This window comes from Barbus barbus (assembly GCF_936440315.1).
Source record: "Barbus barbus genome assembly, chromosome: 29".
NCBI lineage: Eukaryota > Metazoa > Chordata > Actinopteri > Cypriniformes > Cyprinidae > Barbus > Barbus barbus.
In genome coordinates this window covers 6782761-6807801 of record NC_136757.1, presented here as the reverse complement: position 1 = coordinate 6807801, position 25041 = coordinate 6782761, and the positions used below count along the sequence as shown (strand labels likewise).

The window sequence follows — 25041 nt, the reverse complement described above, 5'->3', positions numbered from 1 at the left end:
TGCTATAAGCATACCACCTCATCAGTGAAGCATGGTGGTGGTGGTAGTGTCGTGGCGTGGGCATGTATGGCTGCCAGTGGAACTGGTTCTCTTGTATTTATTGATGATGTGACTGCTGACAAAAGCAGCAGGATGCATTCTGAAGTGTTTCGGGCAATATTATCTGCTCATATTCAGCCAAATGCTTCAGAAATCACTGGACGGCGCTTCACAGTGCAGATGGACAATGACCCAAAGCATACTGCAAAAGCAACCAAAGAGTTTTTGAAGGGAAAGAAGTGGACTGTTATGCAATGGCCAAGTCAATCACCTGACCTGAATCCGATTGAGCATGCGTTTCACTTGCTGAAGACAAAACTGAAGGGAAAATGCTCCAAGAACAAGCAGGAACTGAAGACGGTTGCAGTAGAGGCCTGGCAGAACATCACCAGGGATGAAACCCAGCGTCTGGTGATGTCTATGCGTTCCAGACTTCAGCCTGTAATTGACTGCAAAGGATTTGCAACCAAGTATTAAAAAGTGAAAGTTTGATTTATGATTATTATTCTGTCCCATTACTTTTGGTCCCTTAACAAGTGGGAGGCACATATGCAAACTGTTGTAATTCCTACACCGTTCACCTGATTTGGATGTAAAAACCCTCAAATTAAAGCTGACAGTCTGCAGTTAAAGCACATCTTGTTTGTTTCATTTGAAATCCATTGTGGTGGTGTACAGAGCCAAAAATGTTAGAATTGTGTCGATGTCCCAATATTTATGGACCTGACTGTATGTGTATATATATATGCACACAGGCTGCTGAACAGAAGCATTATGTGGTTTGTGAGCTGTTGTTGAACCGCTTCCCAGCCTTACGAGCTGTGAAGAACAAAAGATCACACACATCTTCCGATCTCTGTCCGGAGAATGACAGAGTTTGGGAGTTCCTGAGACCACAGTGACCTGATCTTACTGTCCTTCTTGTGAAAGAATATGAAGTACCTTAAAAGCTGTGCCTTGTAAATCAGCGTGTCTTTTGGTTGGAAAGAGGCATAGTTTCTCAGGTTAGTCTCGTTGGTCACTTTCTTCAAGAGCCAATCCACTGCTACTAAATTTGGTCAGATCAACAAAAAAGACTTGAATCAGTGGCACATTTAGCTGGGATGCTAATACTGGTCAATTTTACAGGGAGTGACCAAGAAAATCTTTATTCATTGACAGTTCCAGCAGGGAGCCAGTGCTTTGTTTTCTCCATCAGAGGGGGATAGAGTCCAGTTAATGCAGCACTTTATAAGGACACCTAGGATTGATACCTTGGATAAACTTGAATAACTTAATAAACAGTTGTTTCCATGCCCAGATAAGTAAATATGTTCAAATGTAACTACTTACAGTGCATATCAACATGAGTCTATAAATATGCTTAGGAACAATGTGCTATACTTTTGCTTTGCACTGCTTTAATTGATACACTTGATAGCCACCACATTTGGAAAGCTACAGTAGATTTTCTGAAACCATCTCAAACTGCGTGGACTTCTGTGATCTAACAACACTGTTTCAGAGAGAGGTAAAACCTTACCTTCATTTATAATGTCTGATGTACAGACTTTTTCTATGTTAGCAGTCATCTTAAATCAAAGAATTTATTAAATGCATCCAGACATTTAAAATTAAGCTAGTTCTTCGTAGTTTTAATTGTCATTAAATTGTTATTTTAGTTCTTCATTTTATTTTTGGTTAATTTTATTTATTTTTTTGCAGTTGATTTAATATTGTCCGAGTTGTGTGAACCAAAAGGTTTCCAGCAGTGGTGTGCACAGACCTAATTATTAGCCTACTTTCAATTATTTCTCGTTGGAATAATTTATACGACACGCATATTTTGTAACTAGTTGTATTTATTTAGAAAATATAGAAAGTATGTAATGCAGTAGTTCTCACACACACACACACAAAATAAATAAAATAAAATATTTTGTAATGTTTTCACTGATTCTGTGTGAAATTTCATTGCAATAATTTTAATATATTAATTACTGGACAATTTATAACGTACAAACATCTACATGGCCAGTGAGTCTTGAACATATTTTCATTTTAAATAAATAGCTTTTCTGTATTTATGTTTCTACTCCAAGTTTGTCACTTGTATAGTTTTGTCGCCACCTAGTGGCAGTTCTGAGTGAAGTGTATATTTCTCATGCAGTCAGTTTCTCCTCAATATTTGGATGCCATCCTTTATTTTGTATTTGTAAAAACATCATCTGAAAGTTAATTCTTCATAACGTAATGCCCTAGCCTTTCTTTGATATGGTGCTCAATGTGTGTTTTTTTTTTTATTATTATTGTACGCTACTGTAGATAATTCCTTTATACAATATGTATTTGTTGCCAGTGCTGGACTGGTAATCTGAAGAAAAAAAAAAAAAGCTTTTTATTTTTTTTCTCCCACCAAGGACCGGCCCATTACAAAGCACTATTCAATTCAATTCAATGTTATTTGTATAGCGCTTTTTAAGATACAAATCGTTGCAAAGCAGCTTTACAGGAAATTAAGTTTCCACAATATATTTATATATTGCAGAACCGTAATATATTTCACTTATGGCAAAATTAGGTAATTCTGTATGTTGTCTGAGCGTTGGCATCCTCTGAGGGGTTGGCATCTTTTCTCAGGTGTTTGGTCATCTCAGATCATTTAAGGGTTGGATCCAGACTGAAGCTTCTGTAATTCCTAGTTACCACGGGATGTTAATCAGAAACAGAGAAACAAATAGAGACATAATTAGCGTAGCTGCTGTTCCATCTAAGCAAAAATTATTTGTTCAACCCAAGCTAAAGAATAATAATAATGTACGTCTGATCAGATATAACTGCAGTACAAGATTATAAGATGCATTATGTGAATGCTTGGCTAAAGAGATGTGTCTTTAATCTAGATTTAAACAGAGAGAGAGTGTCTGAACCCCGAACGTTATCAGGAAGGCTATTCCAGAGTTTGGGAGCCAAATGTGGAAAAAGCTCTACCTCCTTTAATGGACTTTGCTATCCTAGGTACTACCAAAAGTCCAGAGTTTTGCGACCTTAGGGAGTGGGTTGGATTGTAGTGTGGTGGAAGACAAGTTAGGTACACAGGAGCTAAACCATTTAGGGCCTTATAGGCAAGTAATAATATTTTGTAAATGATACGGAACCGAATAGGTAGCCAGTGCAGAGACTGTACAATTGGGGTAATGTTATCATATTTTCTTGACCTGGTAAGAACTCTAGCCGCTGCATTTTGGACTATCTGTAGCTTGTTTATTGAAGATGCAGGACAACCAGCTAGCAGTGCATTACAATAGTCCAGTCTAGAGGTCATGAATGCATGAACTAGCTTTTCTGCATCAGAAACAGGTAGCATGTTTCGAAGCTTGGCAATGTTTCTAAGATGGAAGAATGCTGTTTTTGTAACATGGGAAATATGATTTTCAAAGGACAAATTGCTGTCTAATATAACACCCAGATATTTTACTTTAGAGGACGTAACAGTACATCCGTCTAGTTGCAAATTGTAATCAAAGAGATTCTGTGTACTGTTTTTTTGTCCAATAAGTAATATCTCTGTCTTATCTGAATTTAATAGGAGGAAATTATTGGTCATCCAATCTTTTACATTTTTTACACAATCTATTAGCTAAGATAGTTGAGAAGTTTCATCTGGTCTTGTTGAGATATAGTTGAGTATCATCAGCATAACAATGAAAACTAATCCCGTATTTTCTAATAGTATTACCAAGGAGAAACATGTATATTGAAAATAGCAGAGGACCTAGGACAGATCCTTGTGGTACTCCATACTTTACTGGTGATAATTGAGATGACTCCCCATTTAAATGAACAAAGTGGTAGCGATCGAAATATAATTTCCACCATCATTTCTTGTTTGTATATTCAAAAACCAAAAAAAAAAAAACAATTAAAAGAATCTCATAATTTACTGTAGTTGTATTCGGTGTAAATTATTTAATTTGATAACGTATACATAATAACAATCACATTATTATAAATGAATTTATAGATCAAATGTAAGAATTTGAAATGAAAGTTAATGAGATTAGTGGGAAAATGCCCTCTATAAAGGTGTAAAAAAATAAGCCCTTGGATTAAATATAAAAACATGCAGATTTAAAGCCTATGTCACATCTGATAGAAACCCGATGAGAATATGGCATTAGAATAAATCATATTTGCAAAAAAGCACACACACATAATGCATATATATTTCCATTGTCCTCATTTGTAAGTCGCTTTGGATAAAAGTGTCTGCTAAATTACTAAATGTGAATGTGTATATGTATGTATGTGTGTGTGTGTGTGTGTATGTGTGTATATGTGTATGTGTATGTGTATGTGTATGTGTATGTGTATGTGTGTGTATGTGTATGTGTATGTATGCGTATGTGTATATGTATATGTATATGTGTATATGTATATGTATATGTATATAATATAATACCATAGAGCCCTCCCACATAACAAATCCCAATTCAACCCCTTACGGGCATCTTATTAAACGTCAACGACTAAGATGAATCCTGACTCATCTGTGCTTATATGGATGGAGTTTGTCCCGCGCCCACATAAATGGGTGTAATTTCCAGAGGAAATGGTAACTAACTCGAAAGGAATTTACTTTTTTTGAGTTTGCGCGTCTAATCGCGCACTTACGGTATGGGTGCTAGTATCGGTCAAAATGGATGTAAAGATGCTGATATTTTCAATAGATTGCTGTTCACGGTGACCCAAAATATGTCTACAGAAAACGTAATTTAACCCTTAAAAGACCATAAAGCGACATAAGAATATGTATTTATTGCTATTTTATAAATTTATATCATGAAATAATTCAATTTCAGGATTTTTTAATGACTTGAACATTGGATAAATGTTTCTGAATACATTATTTTTTGTACATTAAAATTTGTATTGTAAATTTATTAATATACATAATTTATCAATGTTACTATATATAGGCTATATGTGTGTGTGTGTCTGTGTGTGTGTGTGTGTGTTTGTGTACACCTTTCAACTGATACTTGTTTACAGTACTGTATTAATTTTCAAGTTAAATCTACTGTACAATTTTTGTACAAATTAATGGCAAATCACTCCAAAACTTAATCTGCATTCTCACACTTTCTCATAAGCACTTACTTGTAAAAAGCTTTCCTTAATAGGTTTGCTCATTCTTCCAATTGATTCCTGTTAAACAGTGACCCTGACTATTATTGTAATAATTCTCAAATATTTTGACTGTATAGTTTTGGAGAAAATTAAAGGCAAATTCACCCCAAGCATCTGTGTATCCTTGCACTTTTACGTGATGTCCCATTTGCAAACACTCATAAAAAACTTTCCTGTATAGGATCGCTCATTCTTTCAATTGATTCCACGTGGACCATGGCTATTACTGTATTAATTTTCTAATCATTTTACTGTATAAAATTAAAGGCAAATTCACCCTAAGCGTAAAAATGCATTCTAGGACACCCATGTTTTCAAACACACGTTAAAAATATTTCCTTAAAGCTTTGCTTGTTCTTTTAATTGATTCCTGTTCACAGTGACCCTGATTATTACTGTATTAATTTTCATTTAATTTTACTGTATAGTTTCTGATAAAATTAAAGGCAAACTCTCTCCAAAAATGTTTTTGGAGTGCGCACTTGCAATTTCAAACACAAAGTTTTCAGTTTTTTAAGGTATTATTGTGCAAACTTACCATGCTTATTACCGTATGAAACTGAAAAGTCTCAGTTTCATACGTAACCCTCGTTCCCTGATGGAGGGAACGGAGATGTTATGTCCCCATGCCACAACCTTGAACCAATCGCTGATGCCGGGACACTTTCTCGGCTCCTCAGCGTAAAACATGACTGAGTGGATGCATGCTGTCACCTTATATACCCATATGCACGAGGAGTGGCTCAGCATGCAAAATTCACTTGCCAATTTTCATTGGCGTTTTTAGGGATTTACTTGGGAGCCCCAATCATCTCTGAGAGAAGAAAGGGAGAAGAAAGGCATCCACTATCCAGTGGACCAACCTCTGCTTGAAGACAGCCTTCACTTTCTGCTGACCTCCGTAGCACGCAATGAGCTGCTCAGAGCTTTAGAAGCTTTGAGTGCGGTCCACGTATATGCTCTTACAGGACCCAGCAACGCCAAGGCTGGATCTGCCTCCTCCTCCGGCCCGAACACAAGGCACTCTTCGCTCACAGAAAAAGTTTGGAGGTCCCCAACCCTCTTGATGGAGGTGAGCGTGATCAGGAGCGCTGGCTTAATAGACAAATATTTAAGCTTAACCGATTTCAGCAGCTCAAAGAGATCCCTCTGAAGTCAAGCCAGGATGACAGAGAGATCCCAGGAGGGCACAATGGGTGACCTAGGAGGATTTAATCTTTTGGCACCCCTCAGGAACCTAACGATCAGGTCATGCTTCCCCAGGAACCAGACGTCCACTGCATCATGCATCACTTTCACCCTCCACCTTTCTTGCAGAAAAGAAAGCATGACTCTATCAGGCATCTTTGGGTGTCTTCTTGGGGAGAAGAACACCAGTTCTTGACCAGACTCCACTTAAAGGCATAAGCTCACCTGGAAGAGGGAGCACGAGCCTGAGTCATAGTGTCTACCACCGCCGGTGGCAGATCACTTAGGTCTGCTGCATCCCACCCAGGAGCCACACATGGAGTTTCCAAAGATCTGGACATGGGTACCTGGGTCAGGGAATAGTACAACTGACAGTGGGAGGACTCGTGGGAGGCACACAGGTCTACCTGAGTTTCCCTGAATTGAGTCCAGATCAGCTGGACCACCTGGTGATGGAGTCGCCATTCTCGGGGGAACATGAGCTGTCATGAGAACGCGTCGGCTACATGATTGAGCTCACCCAAAAAGTGGACGGCACGCAGCGACTTGAGCCGCGTCTTACTCCAGAGGAGGAGATGACGGGCGAGTTGTGACCCTATCGGTTAATGTACGAAACAGCCACAGTGTTGTCCGTGCAGATCAACACATGCTTGTCCTGCAGCAGCGGCAGGTACTGCCGCAAGGCTAGAAGCACTGCAGCAACTCATGGCAGTTGATGTGCCAAAGCAGTTGAGGCCCTGTCCAGGACCGCAAGGCTCCCTGCCTGTTGCACGTAGCGCCCTAGCCCATACTGGAAGCATCCATCGTGACAACAACATGCACTTGTTCTAAGGGCACCCCGGCCCGTAGAAAGGAAAGGTCTGACCAGGGCTGAATGAAACACATTGGCGTGATGGTCACACGATGTGTACCACGCCACCATGCCCATCTCGGGAATCGGGACTGTAACCAGTGATGGAGTGGTATCACATAAATCAATCCAAGCGGCGTAACTGCAGCTGCAGATGCAATATGCCCAAGGAGCCTCTGAAAGTGTTTCAGTGGTATCACCGTCCTGCCTCTGAAGGAACTCAGGCAGTTCAGCACTGACTGGGCACGCTCATTGGTGAGACGTACCATCATACTCCCCGAGTCTAACTCCATACCGAGGAAAGAGATTCTCTGCACAGGTGAGAGCTTGCTCTTTTCCCAGTTGACCCGAAGCCCCAACTGGCTGAGGTGCAAGAGCACCAGGTCCTTGTAGTCAAACAACTGATCTCGTAGTTGAGGATCCTGATGCCCACTTCCCATAACGGGGCAAGGGCACCCTCCACGACCTTCGTAAAGACACAGGGGAACAGCACAGGGGAACAGTGTCCCTTGGATTGGATGCAACTGAGGATGCGCTTCTGCGTCAACATCCTGAACGGAAGCTTGTGAAGGGCCCGATTCAATATGCGCAGATCCAAGATTGGTCAAAGGCCATCGCTTTTCTTGGGCTCAATGAAGTAAGGGCTGTAAAACCTCTGCTTCGTCCCTCAGCTGGAGGGACAGGCACGATTGCACCCTTCTCCAACTGGAGAACAATCTCCATGCACAGGACAGGGGCGTCTCGGACTGTCACTGAAGTCTAGAGGATGCCGCTGAACCTGGGGGGGTCGCATGGCGAACTGAATCACGTAGCCGAGTCGAACTGTCCGAATGAGCCAGCGGAACAGGCTGGGTAGCGCAAGCCAAGTCCCCAAACTCCGTGCGAGTGGCACCAAAGGGACAATCAACATACAGCATACCGTGGTGGTGCAGCCGTGGGGAGTCGTGCTGGATGGTCCAGAAGGCAGTGTGTTCTAGAGCAGCTTCATAGTCTTCCTGTAGGACTTGGTGGACCACTGGGACACGTGGGGCATCATCTTCCTACGTGGAGCTTGATGTGCCGGCCTCGACGATGTCTCAGTGCGGGGTGGAGTAGCAGTGGAGGAAGTGGGAGGATGCCCGCGCTGAGGAGCAGGCTGAGGCACGGCCCTCGATGGAACGGTGGCAGTAGGAGGATCACGTCGGGGCAGGATGTGCTGTATGGCCTCAGTCTGTACTTATCCAGTACTTATCCAGAGTGAGTAAAAGGGCTGGTAAAATCACTCTGGACCCCTCACATCCAGCACACTCCCTCTTTGAACTCGATGGTCGATGTTACAGAGCTCTGAGCACCAGAACGACCTAGGAACAGTTTCTTCCCTCAGGCAATCCATCTCATGAACTCTTGAACTCTTAACAATAAACATGAAACACAAAACACTATCATACTTTTTATTTTACACACATACTTATTACATTTCAAATTTGCACCTAACATACCTGTACATACTGAATTGTCTATTTTGTATATTGTGTTTGTGCTATTTGGCACATTGTCCATTTTTGTATATTTGTACATTATTATTTTTTTTTTTTATCATTTTTTTTTTTACTATCTGTGTCCTGTCCTGTTGCTGTCATTCTGTCGCACTGTGGAGCTACTGTCACTAAAACAAATTCCTCGTATGTGCAAACATACCTGGCAATAAAGCTAATTCTGATTCTGATTATACAGGATTTCCAGGAGACGTGTGTCACATTCTTTAACGTTCCGCCTGGAAACAAAGATGCCGTGACGCCAAACCCCCTCACGAAAGAAGAAAGCCGTCGTGTTTACAACTGTGATGACGAGCGCTTATCAGTCTGAAGGTCTGGCTACATGAGACTAAGTAAACCTCTAATGTCGTCACGACATAACTCGTAGTGACCGACAGATAGGGAACGAGGGTTACGTACATAACAGAAATGTTTCAATTTCATATGGTAATAAGCATGGTACGTTTGCATAATAATGCCTTTAAAAATTAAAAATGTGTTTGAAAATGCAAGAATGCACTCCAAAAACAATTTTGGAGCGAGTTTGCCTTTAATTTTACCAGAAACTATACAGTAAAATGGCAAGAAAATTAATATAGAAATAGTCAGGGTCAATGTGAACAGGAATCATTTCAAAGAATGAGCAAACCAATAAAGAATATTTTTTATGAGTGTTTGAAAATGGGAAATGGTCCAAACACTAGAATGCACTTTGATTTCTGGAGTGAATTTGCCTTTAATTTTCGCCAAAACTGTAGAGTACAATGATTTGAAAATGAATACAGTAATGGGAAGGATCACTGTGAACAGAAATCAATTGAAAGAAATTAGCAAACCTATAACGGAAAGATTTTTATGTGTGTTTAAAAATGGATAATAGTGCAACTGCTAGAATGCACTTTAATTTTGGAGTGAATTTGTTATTAATTTTCTCCAAAACTATTCAGTAAAATAACTTGAATACAATAATAGTCAGGGTAACTGTGAACAGGACTCAATCGAAAGAACGGTCACGGTGCACACAGCAGGGAGGAACAAGGAACACGCATACGAGGAGGTAAACTCAAATAACATACTTTACTGAAGAAGACAGGGCAGGACAAGGCAAGGCTTACACACAGGAACACCGGGGAGTAACGAGTAGACCAGACGAAATGGTACAACACAGACAGGACTATAAATACACAGGTAAATTTACAGACACAGCTAGACACGAATAAACTAATGATTACATCAGACAAGGACAGGAAACAAACCAAATAAGGGCACAAGAGGCAGGAACACATGACACACACGACAGAGGACTGACAAGAACAAGCAAACCTATAAAGGAAAGATTATTATGAGTGTTTAAATTATTATTAGAATGCACTGATTTTTGGAGTGATTTTTTTTTACTTTTCTTCAAAACTATACAGTAAAATGAGCAAACCTATAAAGAAAATATTTTTATGAGTGTTTGAAAATGAGATGCGATAAAACAGTGCTTATGCACTTTGTTTTTTATAGTGATTTGCCATTTATTTTCTCCAAAACCATACAGTAAAAAGACTTGAAAATTCATACAGTAATATTCAGGGTGACTATGAACAGGAATCAACTGAAAGAACGAGCAAACTTATAAAGGAAACACGTTTATGAGTGTTTGAAAATGGGACATGGTGTAAAAGTGCAAGGATACAGTATTTGCCTTTCAATTTCTCCAAAACTATACAGTAAAAATGTTTGAAAATTAATACAGTAATAGTCCAGGTGACTGTGAACGGGAATCAATTGAAAGAACAAGCAAACCTATAAAGCAAAGATTTTTATGAGTGTTTGAAAATTAGATGCAATGTAAATGTGCTTATGCACTTGGATGCTTGCGGTGAATTTGCCATTAATTTTCTCCAAAACTATACAGTAAAAATGTTTGGAAATTAATACAGTAATAGTCAGGATCACTGTGAACAGGAATCAATTGAAACAATGAGCAAACCTATAAAGGACAGATTTTTATGAGTGTTTGAAAATGGCACGTGATTTCAAAGTGCAAGGATACACAGATGCTTGGGGTGAATTTGCCATTAATTTTCTCCAAAACTCAACCTAGTCTCATGGCATTTACGTACATTTACGTACACTTTTTAGCGAGACATGAAATACATACCAATAACTACATATTACTGCAGTTTCAGTTTCCTAAAGAAACAAACACTAGAGGCAGTAAAACTCTGACACCTTTTACTCCTTTTCACACAAATTTACAGTTTTGATTAATAAAGCGTATTTTTTGCACAATTACTTTATCATGTTACGACTTCAAAACAATACTAATATGCTGGGAGATTTGAAAACTGAGGCTTTTGAATGTTAGCATCGCACATATCTAGCCTTGTATCTATGGGTTTTCATAGATGGTAAGTTTGTTCGGTAGCTCACGGAGTACGGAGCCGTACTTAGAAGGCGAGGAGCTCCGGTTCGAATTCCGTGTAACTACGGTTTGACAAAACAGTTCAAATCTACATAAAAGGAAGTTGAAATGGCACGGTTGCATCAACAAATGCGTTTTTATACCAGTTTTGCATTTGTTAACACTATCGGGTAGGTTTAGGGTTGGGTTTGGTGTAGGGCATATTTACAACACGATAGAGCATTAACTTTTAGGGACAGACCCCGGATATTTGAATTTTGAATTGCCGGAGTACATACCTGTAGCAACATAATAAAAACACAGCAATGCGTACCTATATCAACATAATAAATACGTGCCAGGGTTCACGTATTTAACCTGTGTTTTAGTGCCACTCAGTGAACATTTCTCTTTGAAACTACGACGAAACGTGCAGTAAGGTACGTAAAACGGTGTCGCACAGAAAGTGCACAGAGGTACGTATATTTATGAGACCAGGTTGCCAAAACTATACAGTAAAAATATTTTTAAACTATTTCAGTAATAGTCAGGGTCACTGTGAATTGGAATCACTTGAAAGAAAGCAAACCTATAAAGGAAACACTTTTATGAGTGTTTGAAAATGGGACATGGTGTAAAAGTGCAAGGATACACTCATTCTTGGGGTGAATTTGCCTTTCAATTTCTCCAAAACTATACGGTAAAAATTTTGAAAATTAATACAGTAATAGTCCAAGTGACTGTGAACGGGAATCAATTGAAAGAACGAGCAAACCAATAAAGCAAAGATTTTTATGAGTGTTTGAAAATGAGATGCGATGTAAAAGTGCTTATGCACTTAGATGCTTGGAGTGAATTTGCCATTAATTTTCTCCAAATCTATACAGCAAAATTACTTGAAAATGAATACAGTAATAATCGGGGGCAGTGTGAATAGGAATCAGTTGATAAAACAAGCAAAACCTATAAAGGAAAGATGTTTAATGAGTGTTTGCAAATGGGACATGATGTAAAAGTGCGAGGATACACAGATGCTTGGGGTGAAATTGCCTTTAATTTTCTCCAAAACTATACAGTAAAAATATTCGAAAATTATTACAATAATAGTCAGGGTCACTGTTTAACAGGAATCAATTGGAAGAATGAGCAAACCTATTAAGGAAAGCTTTTTACGAGTAAGTGCTTATGAGAAAGAATGCACATTGAGTTTTGGAGTGATTTGCCATTTATTTGTACAAAAATTGTACAGTAGAACTTGAAAATTAATACAGTAATAGTCACTGTAAACAAGTATCAGTTGAAAGATATACACACACACACATATGGCCTATATATACTAACACTGATAAATTATGTATATTAATAAATGTACAATACAAATGTTAATGTACAAAAAATAATGTATTCAGAAACATTAATCCAATGTTTAAGTCATTAGAAAATCCTGAAATTGTATTATGTCATGATATAAAATGATAAAATAGCAATAAATACACATTCTGATGTCGCTTTATGGTCTTTTTAGGGTTAAATTACGTTTAATGTAGACATATTTTGGGTCACCGTGAACAGCAATCTATTGAAAATATCAGCAAAAGTACAAAGGAAACGTCTTTATGAAAATGACTTTACATCCATTTTGACCACTTCTAGCACCCATATACCGTAAGTGCACGATTAGACGCACACACCTCCGCCCGTCATTCACTGATCTTCGAGTGCTTTCACAAAACCAAAAAGTTTTATTTTATGTCAGAGAGAAAAGTGTGGAGTTTCGTCGAAGGATTATCTGGTCAAATCAAAAGGAAACGGTGAGTAACGACTTTAAATGGAACGTGTGCGTCCTAATACATGCTTTGCTGTTTAATAAATTCCGTAGCCTAGTAGTGCTTTTGTAGTATAATAACGTTTTTATAAACAACACATTTTGGGAAGATAGCAGTAATCCACTATTTGATATTTGGTATTTCTGTTTGTTTTAATTTCTGGTCCACTCACTGCTTTACACTGCGTTTTGGATTATTTTCATTCCCTACTAAAATAATCCCTAATATTTTCATTTACTTATGTCTGAATTGTGAGAACCAAAAGATGCCCTAGTTGAAATTAATTTGGAGTGTTATCATGGAAAATCATTATTTAGCCTACTCATAATCATGATGTTCCAAACCTATGTGCCTTTCTTTAATTTAACAGAAAAGGTAGATGTTAAACTTTGTCTCCATTAATTTTCATTAATTCAATAAAAATACATATTTGCATTTCTAAAGTGTTGTACTACAACATGACCCAATTGCAACCACAATACAATGTTTTGAAAAGTTTTGTGTTTGCTGTGAAGTGTTCTAATGAGAGCTACACAAGATTTAATCACTAGTTTTTATTAATTTTCTTTATTGTTTTGCTCTCTTTTTTCTCTCTCAGTTTCACACAGTGCTGATGTCTTAGCTGTTTTTATTAAGAGCTGTGCAGAAATAATCTTTAATGACGATGATGATGATGAGGATGATGAAGACCATGTTGCTGCTGATCTCAGTACTCCTAACTGAGGCTCTTCAGTCCCAGGGCAGACTGCCCACCCAAGATGAGAGTAAGTCTTAGTACTTTTGTTATATCATGTGTCAGTTGAAGATATGTTAATAATAAACCATGTCTTCCCTTGAAGCTGACTGCTTACTGATTCAGTAACAGTTCAAATAAAATGTTGAATGTAGAGCAAGTGTGCAAACGAGATTGGAAACACTTTACCACAGAATTGATAGAAATAATTTGAATTTGTTTGCTTATCTAGGACAATTAATTTATTGCAATTAATTATTTAAACAATTTTAATTACTTAAATATGACCCTGGTTCATATGCAAATTCTGTGGGAAGGAATATTTGAATTAAAGCAATTTAAGTTGAGTTTTAACAGCCTTAATAATAACTACATTTCTTATATCTTGCTCTTAGTGTTAGCCCTGGTTGAGCCGATGCCGTACACTTTGTATCCGGGGGAAAAACTGGAGATGAGCTGTAAAAGTATAGAGGAGACACAGGAAGTGACCTGGACTAAGGACCACGTTCCCCTGGTTGACGGAGAGCACACTCGTCTTCGTAACCATCAGATGGAGATTGAAGCAGTAGAGCCGGCCGACTCTGGTCTGTATGCTTGCTTTGCTCAGGGACCCAACAGCAACCATACAGATTACTTCAGTGTCAACGTTACAGGTGAGAAATTAGGATTTGGGTTGATATTCATATTGTTCACAACAACAAATTTAACATAAATTTTTGTTCTCAATCAGATGGATTGGCTTCCTCAGAAGATGATGAAGAAGATGGTGGAGATGATAGAAGATCGAGTGACCAGAAACTGCTTCGTGAGTCACTCTCCTCTCTTAGTCAAACTATCAGTGCTCTAAACTCTGACTCAGAGATCTGCAAATGTCAATAACAGTATCTGTTTCTAACGAAATTGTTAGGATTTTACTTTAAAGCAGGAATTATAACTGGAAATAGTGCACATTTTGTCTTATAAACCACAGCCGTCTTGTGGAATATGCTAAGCTTTTGTTCATTACACTGAAATTCTTAATTTCTTTATTAGTCTTGGAGTTCCAAGGGCATTATCAAAAAAGTCAGATGGAGCAAAACAGCAACCAGCACCCAAGTCTCACACACTTCTTATCAGCAGTCACCTTTCAGTGCAATCACTATCCAGGAACGTACTCTTATTGTTGCTTTGGATTACTGTTCTAAGATTATGTCTGTTTCTCAGCAATGGCGCCTGTCTGGGCTCAACCAGATAAGATGGAGAAGAAGCTCCACATGGTTCCTGCCAGCAACACCGTCAAGTTTCGTTGCCAAGCCAATGGTAACCCTACACCAACGCTCAAGTGGCTCAAAAACGGCAAAGCGTTTAAGAAAGACCAGCGAATAGGTGGCTACAAGGTGAGGGCACTTGGATGTGACTGCAGACAGCACTGAATCACCTGCATCATAATCGAGCTGCACATTAGAGTTTTTCTTTTTTCTTTTTATGAAGTACTCAACTTCTGAAGTTCATAGTGCTTTTGGCTTGAGAAGAGGCCTGTATTAGTGGTTATATCAGATTATAGGTTTTAGTAGCTCTAGCAATTATAAAGAGAACAATCTTTGATTGCTTTCTGCATATAAAATAATTACAATAACAGATTATTTTTACACTACTAAATGGAACAGTGTGAAGTTGATCGTTTAGTCACTCACTGGCTTGATTCGTTAATGGATAAACAGCAGTAAACCACTTTGTGACAAAAAACATCTGTAGCCTACATGAGGGGAGTGTCAAGGGAATCATGACGTGGACGTTTCAGAGGGGTAGAACATAATTATTCATATTTAAACTGCTCTTAAACAAAGAATATATGTTTTTTTATTAACAATCAGTATATTCAATTATTTATTGTATATTGAAACTATACTGAATAATATTGTTTTAAGATAATCCAATACATTAGGAATTGCCATTTTTGAATATATTGAAAAATAATGGACAATATATTTACTTATTTATTGTAATATATGTAATTCATAATATAAAAATGTACAGGTAATAAAATATGGTACTGTATGTATGTAAATATATTTGAATATATATGTACCATATATATTCACATTTATATAGGAACCTGTATGTATAATATATTAATTCAATTTTGAAGAAAATATATTGTGATAAATATTAATGTATTTGTATTTTTCTTTAGTAAATTAAGCACTAAATGAATTAAGTTATACATAAATTGTAAGTTGCCATGAATTTAACAATACTGCCAACTGTCCAAAAATTCAAAACTTTTCAATATTTGTCTTCAGCAAAATTTTCAGGTTTTTTTCTGGTATACCGTAGCATCACACAGATTTTCATGTATCAAATGTATATCTATGCAAACTATAAAGTGAGATCATATGTGACCCTGGACCACAAAACCAGTCTCAAGTGTCAATTTTTCGAAATTGAGATTTACACATCGTCTGAAAGCTGAAAAAAAAAGCTTTCCATTGCTGTATGGTTTGTTATGATAGGGCAATATTTGGCTGAGATACAATTATTTGAATCTGGAATCTGAGGGTGCAAAAAAATCTAAATATTGAGAAAATCGCCTTTAAAGTTGTCCAAATGAAGTTCTTAGCAATGCATATTACTAATATTATATATTATAAGAACTGATGTTTTGATATATTTACGGTAGGAAATTTACTAAATATCTTCATGGAACATGATCTTTACTTAATATCCTAATGATTTTTGGCATACAAAATTGATAATTTTGATCCATACAATGTATTTTGGCTATTGCTACAAATATACCCCAGCGACTTTAGACTGGTTTTGTGGTCCAGGGTCACATATGTGTTCTGCTTTATGCAAACCCAAACATTAACCCTTGAACAAAACTAATTCTTGAGAAATTGAGTGTTTCAAAATTATTACATGTAAAAATGTACTGCAGTTTTTGTCTTGGTTCATTGCTATATAAAATTGTTTTATGTAGACCAATACATAGTCATACATGATCCATGAATATACTGCAGTATACTGAAAAACTGAAGCACTAGTTTCCCATAATATGGAAATGTATTATTTAATGCATTGCATTGTATTTTCCAGTATATATCAATATATTTTAGTTTTGCACTTTTACATGTTGAGCTGCAAGAAGATTTTGTCTTAAAATCTGAAGAAAACTCACTCAGATTCACTCCTTCTTTGTAATTTTGTACATTATGGTGTTAATGATGTTAATAGTTATATATATACATATATGTATATGTATGTATATATATATATATATATATATATATATATATATATATACACACACACATATATATATAGATAGATAGACAGACAGATAGATATATAGATAGATATACATATATATTTCAATAATTCTTAGATATGTGTAAATCTCTGTAGGTTCGAGAGCACATGGGGACCATCATAATGGAGTCGGTGGTACCGTCAGACAAAGGCAACTACACCTGTCTGGTGGAAAACAAATACGGCAGCATCAATCACACCTACCAGCTGGATGTAGTCGGTCAGTCATATTTCTGTTCTTCTCTTAAATCTACTTTTTATAAATCTGCGTATTATAATGAGTCGGTCTGCATGTTAAAGAGGCTGCTTCCTGCAGGCTGTATGACAGTGCTTATTGAACACCTGTGGAATATCCCAATACTTATGCCAACTTTGATTTCTTTAAAGGGCACCTATTTTGCCCCTTTTTACAATATGTAACATATACTGTAAGTGTCGGGTGTCCCCAGAATGTGTCTGTGAAGTGTCAGCTCAAAATACCCCACAGATCATTTATTATATTATTTTGAAAATGCCTATTTTGAGTGGAAACAGAAATATGTATCTTTAAATGCAAATGAGCTGCTGCTCCCCGCCACCTTTTCGAGAATAGGGCTGTGCGTTTACAGCTCCTTCCTCAGCTCTCATACTCTGCCAAAACAAAACATTTGATTTTGATTATCATGTATATTGTGCTGAAATCATGCGTTTTAAAGCCATATCAGTTTAAGCTTCTGATATACGGTTTTCTGAGTGCACACAGCACGCACAAAGAAAGCGGCTGTCACACGGCGTGTGAGTACTAAACTAAGTTTTATTTTATGTCTTATTGCGCTTAAACTGTCAAATACATACAAGTTTAGAATAAAAACACACAAAAGTTTCAAAAACACAGTCGGTTATGTCTGTGACGGTAAACAGCTGGGAAAGAAATCGCATGTTTATATTAGATCTGTGTATTAAGTGACAGCAGCATAATACTGTACTGCTGTCTATGCTGGTAATATGACCCATATAATAAAATAACAACAAAAAAATCACTCACTACTCTTGACTGAATCATTTCTAATAAGAAGGCATTTCTTACTTGAATGCTGCTTTTAAATGCTCTAGCGTTAAGATAAACATGGCGGATTGTGTTCGGCTTACTCAGGGTGGGGTCTCTGCTAATACGGCAGTGTTCGCCAACAGTCGTGGGCAAGGTTTTGTCGTCACATTTTACAAATTCTGCAAACGGCTTGTTCTTGAGACGATTTATGGGGATTAAAAAAAAGACAGAGTGGATTAGTATTATAGGGTGCTTGTGTACACACACTGCCAACACATTTATGTTCAAACATGTAAAAGTGGATTTTGCATAAATGGTTGCCTTTAAGAAGAGAAAATGCTTTCAGAGTAAGAATAAAGGATTGTTAATTGGGGGCATTTCTGTGTGATGTACCTTCAATGTGTTTGTGTGTGTTTTATTCAGAGCGTTCACCGCACAAGCCGATTCTCCAGGCGGGGTTGCCTGCTAACCGTACAGTAGTGGTGGGGAGTGACGTGAAGTTTGTGTGTAAAGTCTACAGCGATTCTCAGCCACACATCCAGTGGCTGAAGCACATTGAGGTTAATGGCAGTAGAGTCGGCCCTGACGGACTGCCATATGTTCGGATTTTAAAGGTAAAAGCTCTTTACTAGTCTGAGGTGGACCTGAGTGTGTTTCAATTTTTTCGGTCAGTTGCAGTGAAAATTATTTTCTTTTTCTACACAAAATAATGTTGTGACACCTCAGAGTTTACAATACTTCATTGTCCTACAGTTTGTAAAAATGAACAAGTATACTTGTTGTCAAACATTGACAATGGAAGTATTTTGGAGTATCAACCAGAACATAAAGAGAAGGAGAACAAAATAGTGGTTATCAAGGCTGATACTGTCTTAGGTTGTAACCAGGAACATTTCTTTAATTCTGCCGGTCACCAAAACTCTGTGGATTGCGAAAGCTAAATCCAAATCGTCAGTTTCACAATCTGCTATATCAGACTGCCTGGTGGACATCTCAGCATGGACACAACCTGCAGCTCAACCTAGCAAAGACAAAGCTTTTCATCTTCCCAGTGACTCTGACATGACATCACAGTTTCACCATACAGCTAAGATCATAAACAATAATCCTGTCGAGATCAGTCAGAAATGTTAAGGTAATCGTTGATGACTAGCTGACCTTTAAAGACCACACTGCAAAGTCAGCACAGTCATGCAGGTTTGCATTACACAACATCAGGAAGATATGGTCCTGAGCAGGCTGCACAACGTCTTGTCCAGGCTCTCCACTGTGGCTACTGGTTGCAGCTTGTATCAAGTTCAAGGCATTAAAGCTTGGGTACAAAACAGCCACGAACTCTGCACCATTCTACCTCAACCCACTCTTCTGAGTCTATCCCCAACAGAAGCCTGAAGTTGATAAGTGAGTGATGCCTTGTGAGACCATCACAGAAAGGAACAAAATCACTTTCCACAACCTTCTCATTCACAGTTTCCTAACCCCATCCAGACAGCTGAATCCTTACTATTCTGGACAATAGATCTTTAACTTTTCTGTTGCTGTTACAGCTCTGATGTCAAAAGCTGAATGTTTTGATTTACAATCAAACTTGTTTTGAAGTCAAAGCTGCATTACAAAAGTTACAAATGTGTCAAATGATTTTCACATAAATACAAAGACGTATTTACTCTGCACTTATGGCGCTCAGAAAACATGAAAATGCATAAGTATCAACCTTTACTCCAATATGTAAATATGAGCAATTTCATAAGAGCTGTAAAGGCAGGCGCCCAACAAGGAAACTGTGGTCCAAAACATTATCCAAAAACACTCTTTTTCTTCTGGTGGGTTTTCCCAGAGCTGTCTGGCTTCATTCTATGGTTCTTTTCTCTATAGCCAGTAGGCGTCAACACCACGTATAAGGAGATGGAGGTAATGCAGATCAGTAATGTGTCTTTAGAGGATGCTGGAGAGTACACCTGCTTGGCTGGAAACTCTATGGGCCACTCCCATCACTCTGCATGGTTGACTGTCTATGAAGGTATCTTTGCTTCTCATGGTACTATTTTTGTTTGATGGTTGATGTTTCCAGTCTAACAGTGGCATTTCCCACTGTGAGTTGAATTTGGTCACATGATTGTGGTGGTTTTCATAAAATCAAAAAATACTTTCTTTGATGGTTTGATTTTATGGAAGGAACAAGCTATTGTGTTTAAGGAATTTTATAAAAGCTATGGCTTACTACAACTGACATTTAATGCAGTGGCTTATATAAAAATTGTGTAAACCACTATTATTCATTGCATTATAGTATCTTTATTGTCTTGCCCTTGTCTTTGTGTGAGCGCCCACCTTCAAGATTTGCCAGTGTCCTGCCGATGTGTCAGCATCATCCTCCAGTCCAGCTCCAGCGGTTAGACGCCTGACTTCTGAACTGCCACCTGCCATGGACTTTGTGTGTTTCCCAATCATGGTAGTTTTTGTTAGTTTTTTTGTATTTTGAGCCAAATAGTTGGCTCAGTTTTCTCTGCACCTGAGTCCTCATTTCCCTTCCCCAAACCCTGACATACTTATATTACCAACATGCTGTTATTTTTTAATTCACAAAATGTTAATGTAGGTTGTGATGGAGAGTTAAATTTTTCTATGAAAGAGTGTATTGAAAGGTTTTTTTTTTGAGAAAGATGGACATATGTATGATTCTTTTGTTATAATTTTAATTAGTTTTTGAAGTTATATGCTTATTTTTAAATCCATTTGATCATATTTGTATTATTTTATTTTTAAATACATTCTGCAATGTATAAATGTGTGTTTGTGTACTTGTTTATGCTACATTGCTACAAATTTCCCTACAAGGATAGTAAAGCCTGAACTTTTTGACTAAAAATAATAAATGATGTTTATCTGAAAGTGTAACAATGTAAACGGGTTTTCTGTAAGGGGTAGGTTTAGGGTTAGGGGATAGAAAATATAGTTTGGTCAGTATAAAAGTAATAGAAGTCTATAGAAAGTCCCCACAATTCACAGAAGTGTGTGTGTGTGTGTGTGTGTGTGTGTACAGGTCTATATATCCTGGTGGGGACTGAATACACACAGCCTCATGGGGACTCGTGTCACGGTGGGGACCTAAATTGAGGTCCCCACCAGGGAAAATATCCAAATTCCTTGTGGGGACATTTTTGGGCCCCATGAGGAAAACAGCTCAATCATACCAATTGAAGTTTTTTTTTTTTTTTTTTAAATCTAAAATAGTAAAAAGTTTTCTGTGAGGGCTAGATTTAGGCTTATAGAAAATACAGTTTCTACAGTATAAAACCATTGCATCAATGGAATGTTCCCATAATATGGGAACTCAATATATGTGTGTGTGCGTTTGGGTAGTCGCTTTTAGACTCCGACCGATGTTCCAATAAAGCACATGCTCTATTCTGCCATTACAATTGGTTCACAGATAGAGCCCACTGAGAGGCTTGTGCAAGCGACGTTTTCCTCCCAGATGTAGAATATTTAGCTTAAAGTAGATAACGTGTTCACTTTGAGTGGTTTTGAAGCATCAAATTTGAGAGACCCATACACTGACATTATATTGACTCACAGAGATGGATTATTTTTCTAAAAATCTTAGTTTGTGTTCGGTGAGAGTTCATCGAGATTTATATAGCCTATCCACTCCACTTCTGAAGGATAAAAGAATAATTTCAGTATCTGCCTGGAGAATGATAGTTTGGCAGTTACTAGGCCACAATGACCTGATCTTACCCGTGCTTTGTTTTCTCCAGAAGAGGGTGATAGAGTTCTGTCAATGCAGCACTTTATAAGAAAACCCAGAATTGATCCCTTCAACAAACTAAAATAGCTATATACAGGAGCAGATCTAGAATTTTTTTTTAGGGTGGCAAAGATGTGGCATGTGGTCTATGAGGGGTGGCAACACCAAAGCAAGCCCCCATCCATGGTTTTTGGGGATTGATTGTCTGACGTGCACAGTTGTTCACAAATATTGCATTACCATTAAGTAATCATCTATACTGTTTAAAATGAAAAATAAATAAAATTTCAATATCCATCATGGCACCAAGTCAACACACAATATTAAAACTTTAACAGGTTATAAATGTTTCTGAGTTTGTATCATTAAAGAAGACATGCGGTTAGATGGTATAATGTTTTAATGCAACTTTAAGAGTAACACTTTTGAATTTTCTAACATTAGAAAGAAATACAATAATATCAAAGCATTGAAACTGGATCAGTTTTGAAAACAATGTTTGATTTTCTGTTATTACCAGAGATGGGAATGTCTGTAATTACCCAGAACACACTATCAATAGTCTGGCAACACCCCAGCAACTGCAAGAGCCTAGCAACCACCCAGAATATCCTAGCAACACTTTAGCAAACATCTAGAACAGGGGTGCCCAATCCTGCTCCTGGCGATCGACTGTACTTCAAAGTTCAGCTCCAACTCTAATCAAACACATCTGAAGCAACTAATTGAGGTCTTCAGGATCGCATGAAAATTAAAAGGCAGGTGTGTTTGATTAGAGTTGGAGCTGAAATTCGCAGGACAGTCGATCACACGTTTGAATGTGTACAACATGTGCTACAGTTTACTGTACATATAGAATATGGAAATTTCAATCATCTAATGTACTGGTACTGTAATTATAGTGAATGTGTAAGTATTAAACCCATGTATATTATTCATTCAGCTCTCTCCTCTCTCCGTTGCTAGGATGCAGAGATTCTGATTGGTGTCATCAGTTTTGCTACCTAATGTTTAACTTACTCATTGTTAAACTTTGAGAAATGTGTCTTTGTTTTGAGAACTGAATTAATGGTTTGGGAAAATGAAACTAAAATCAGTTATATTATGTTAACAATCGAGAAAACTGCAATACGAGATTCTTACCCAACTCTGCTATTCGTTTTCGTGATCGGCATCATCTTATTGATTTCATGTTATTGTTTCGTCCGATATGGCAGCAAGCCCTTTATCCATGATGAAAGTGGAGCGAGCAGTCAGAGAATCGGATCACCAAACAATTACGGGATGAATCTTAGTCATATCAGACGGAATTAGATTTCCCAGAGGACTTCTGAATAAACCGAGAAGCAGTATCTGATTCACGAACAAATGTAAAAACAATTCGTTATGGGCTGTGCTTTGTGTTTTCGACTCAAAAAGAACCGGTTCATAAGAGTCATTTGTTAATGAAGCCTACTACACTGGGCGTGCAACCATCGTGCACGGTTTAGTGAAAGACTTGTTTGGTTTTTTTGACCATTACGCTGTCATCGCCGCAGCTGAAAAGTAGCACTGCTTACATTTTTATTTTATTCAGTGATAATTCTGGGGTGGCACAGCTTTTTCTTAGGGCGGCAGTGCCACCCTGGTAGATCCACCCCTGGCTACATAAACAGCGAACTTAGACTTACAGTGCGTTCCAAACTGGATATATCGCCCTCCGAAGGGTACTTCGGAGTGAAAACAATCATGGCTGCCATTTTGAAATGTCGTTCCAAACCGAAGTGCTCAAAATTAGCCACTTCAAAGGGCCCTTCGGAATGAAGGATTTCGAAGGGTACAACTGATGGACACTTCGGGCCCCCATGATCCTTTGCGCTGATTCTTTGCATGATGACGCCGCCTCCGTATAATGACGCAGAAGGGCACTTCAAGAAACAGTTGTTTGGTCCCCTACACCCATTGAGGCTCTCACTCCGGAGGGTAAACACTTTAAAGGGATTAGGGCATAGGGATGAGCCCTTCCAAATGGAATGCAGGGTTAGTCTCAAGGTTTGCTCCCTGAAGAAAATTTGGCATATTTTAAAGTTCACAAGTTCGCACTAACAAAAAATGATTGAGCAATTAACATATTTGGCGTGCTGTCCGGAGGGAGGGCTCCGAGCTTGGGATAGAGCCCGAACCCAGAGAACTTCCCCCGATCCCAAGAATGGGATGCGTGCCGTGAAGAAAAAAATAGGTTGTGTGAGGTGAAATGAGGAGCACGATGGAAGACCAGGTGAGGGACTCTCGCTGCGTCCGAAGGGAACTGCGGCTCTGCTGCACTGGAAGGGAGAGCCCTATCCGATGCTGAATGAGCCATTAGGCTCGAAACGACAGATGGAGGCACTGCGGCGGCAGCATCAAATGAGCAGGGCTGATCATAGCTAGATGGGCTTTCCTTGTCAGAATTATTGGTCCTGATATAGCTCTTGAAGGCGTCCGATGACCATCGACCGAGAGCTTGGATCAGCTGTTAGGTATGAATGGATGGTACTGGGTGAACCTGCTTGGAGGAAAGAATAGAGTAACGCGTCGAGGAGAGGTTTTGAAAGATGTGATAAAGGGATACGTGTTGCGAACAGTGAGGAACTGGGGTTGGCCATGGGTCCGCCTCCGGAGCCAGCACTCAGAATTTCTGCGAGAATCTGAGACTTGATGGTATTGGCACAGGGGGTGGTTCGGTGGGGTAGGTAGTGGGACTGCTGTGAATGAAGTGTACTGGGGTTTAGATTGGAGATAAGGGTTAGAAGGAAGATAGGAAGGGGCCAAAACTGTTTGCGGAGCCAAGCCAGCGGGCGACGTTGTGTGCGGCGCTGTAGCTGAAGGCACCGCAGTGATTTATTGAGAAGAGGAGAGAGGCAATGCAGTATGAGGAGCTGCCGAGTCTGGGGCGTGGCCCATGCTTGCTGACGGCCTGCTGCATCTTGAATCTCAAGGGGAGCTGGAACTTGAATCTGGAAGACAACGTTATTTTGAATGAAGTAGGGAGCTATGAGGGAAAGGAGCATGGGATGCAATTGACAGCAGAATAGGGCTGTCAAAATGGCTGAGAAACTAAATTCGAATTTTGCACTTAAATATTCTCAATATTCGAATTTGAAAGGCATAATTTCAGTTAGGGGGAAAAAAGCTTTTGGCTTCTCTCTTGAGGCCACAAGAGGGTGCATCGACCAAAATATTACTAATGCACGTTTATTAAAGCAATAAAACATGACTATCTGTGAAGTGCATAATCTTTAT

The 25041-nt window shown here is 38.5% G+C and overlaps 1 protein-coding gene across 1 annotated transcript; it reads left to right on the top strand.

Moving 5' to 3' along the window:
* Nucleotides 1-12797: 12797 nt before the first annotated feature.
* LOC306849635 (fibroblast growth factor receptor 1-A-like) lies at nucleotides 12798-20925 on the top strand. Its single transcript, XM_079384809.1, has 9 exons — nucleotides 12798-12963; nucleotides 13577-13742; nucleotides 14107-14364; nucleotides 14442-14516; nucleotides 14915-15087; nucleotides 17099-17222; nucleotides 18453-18643; nucleotides 19905-20049; nucleotides 20354-20925. The coding sequence occupies exons 2-9, from the start codon at nucleotides 13637-13639 to the stop codon at nucleotides 20509-20511; spliced, it is 1230 nt and encodes a 409-aa protein (XP_079240935.1). The 5' UTR covers nucleotides 12798-12963; nucleotides 13577-13636; the 3' UTR covers nucleotides 20512-20925.
* Nucleotides 20926-25041: the final 4116 nt, after the last annotated feature.

Excerpts from the sequence above, each read along its gene's own strand:
- LOC306849635 (XM_079384809.1), top strand. The coding sequence starts at position 13,637 with ATGACGATGATGATGATGAGGATGATGAAGACCATGTTGCTGCTGATC. Across the intron at positions 13,743-14,106 it reads ACTGCCCACCCAAGATGAGA|TGTTAGCCCTGGTTGAGCCG; the intron begins GTAAGTCTTAGT and ends TCTTGCTCTTAG. Across the intron at positions 14,365-14,441 it reads CTTCAGTGTCAACGTTACAG|ATGGATTGGCTTCCTCAGAA; the intron begins GTGAGAAATTAG and ends GTTCTCAATCAG.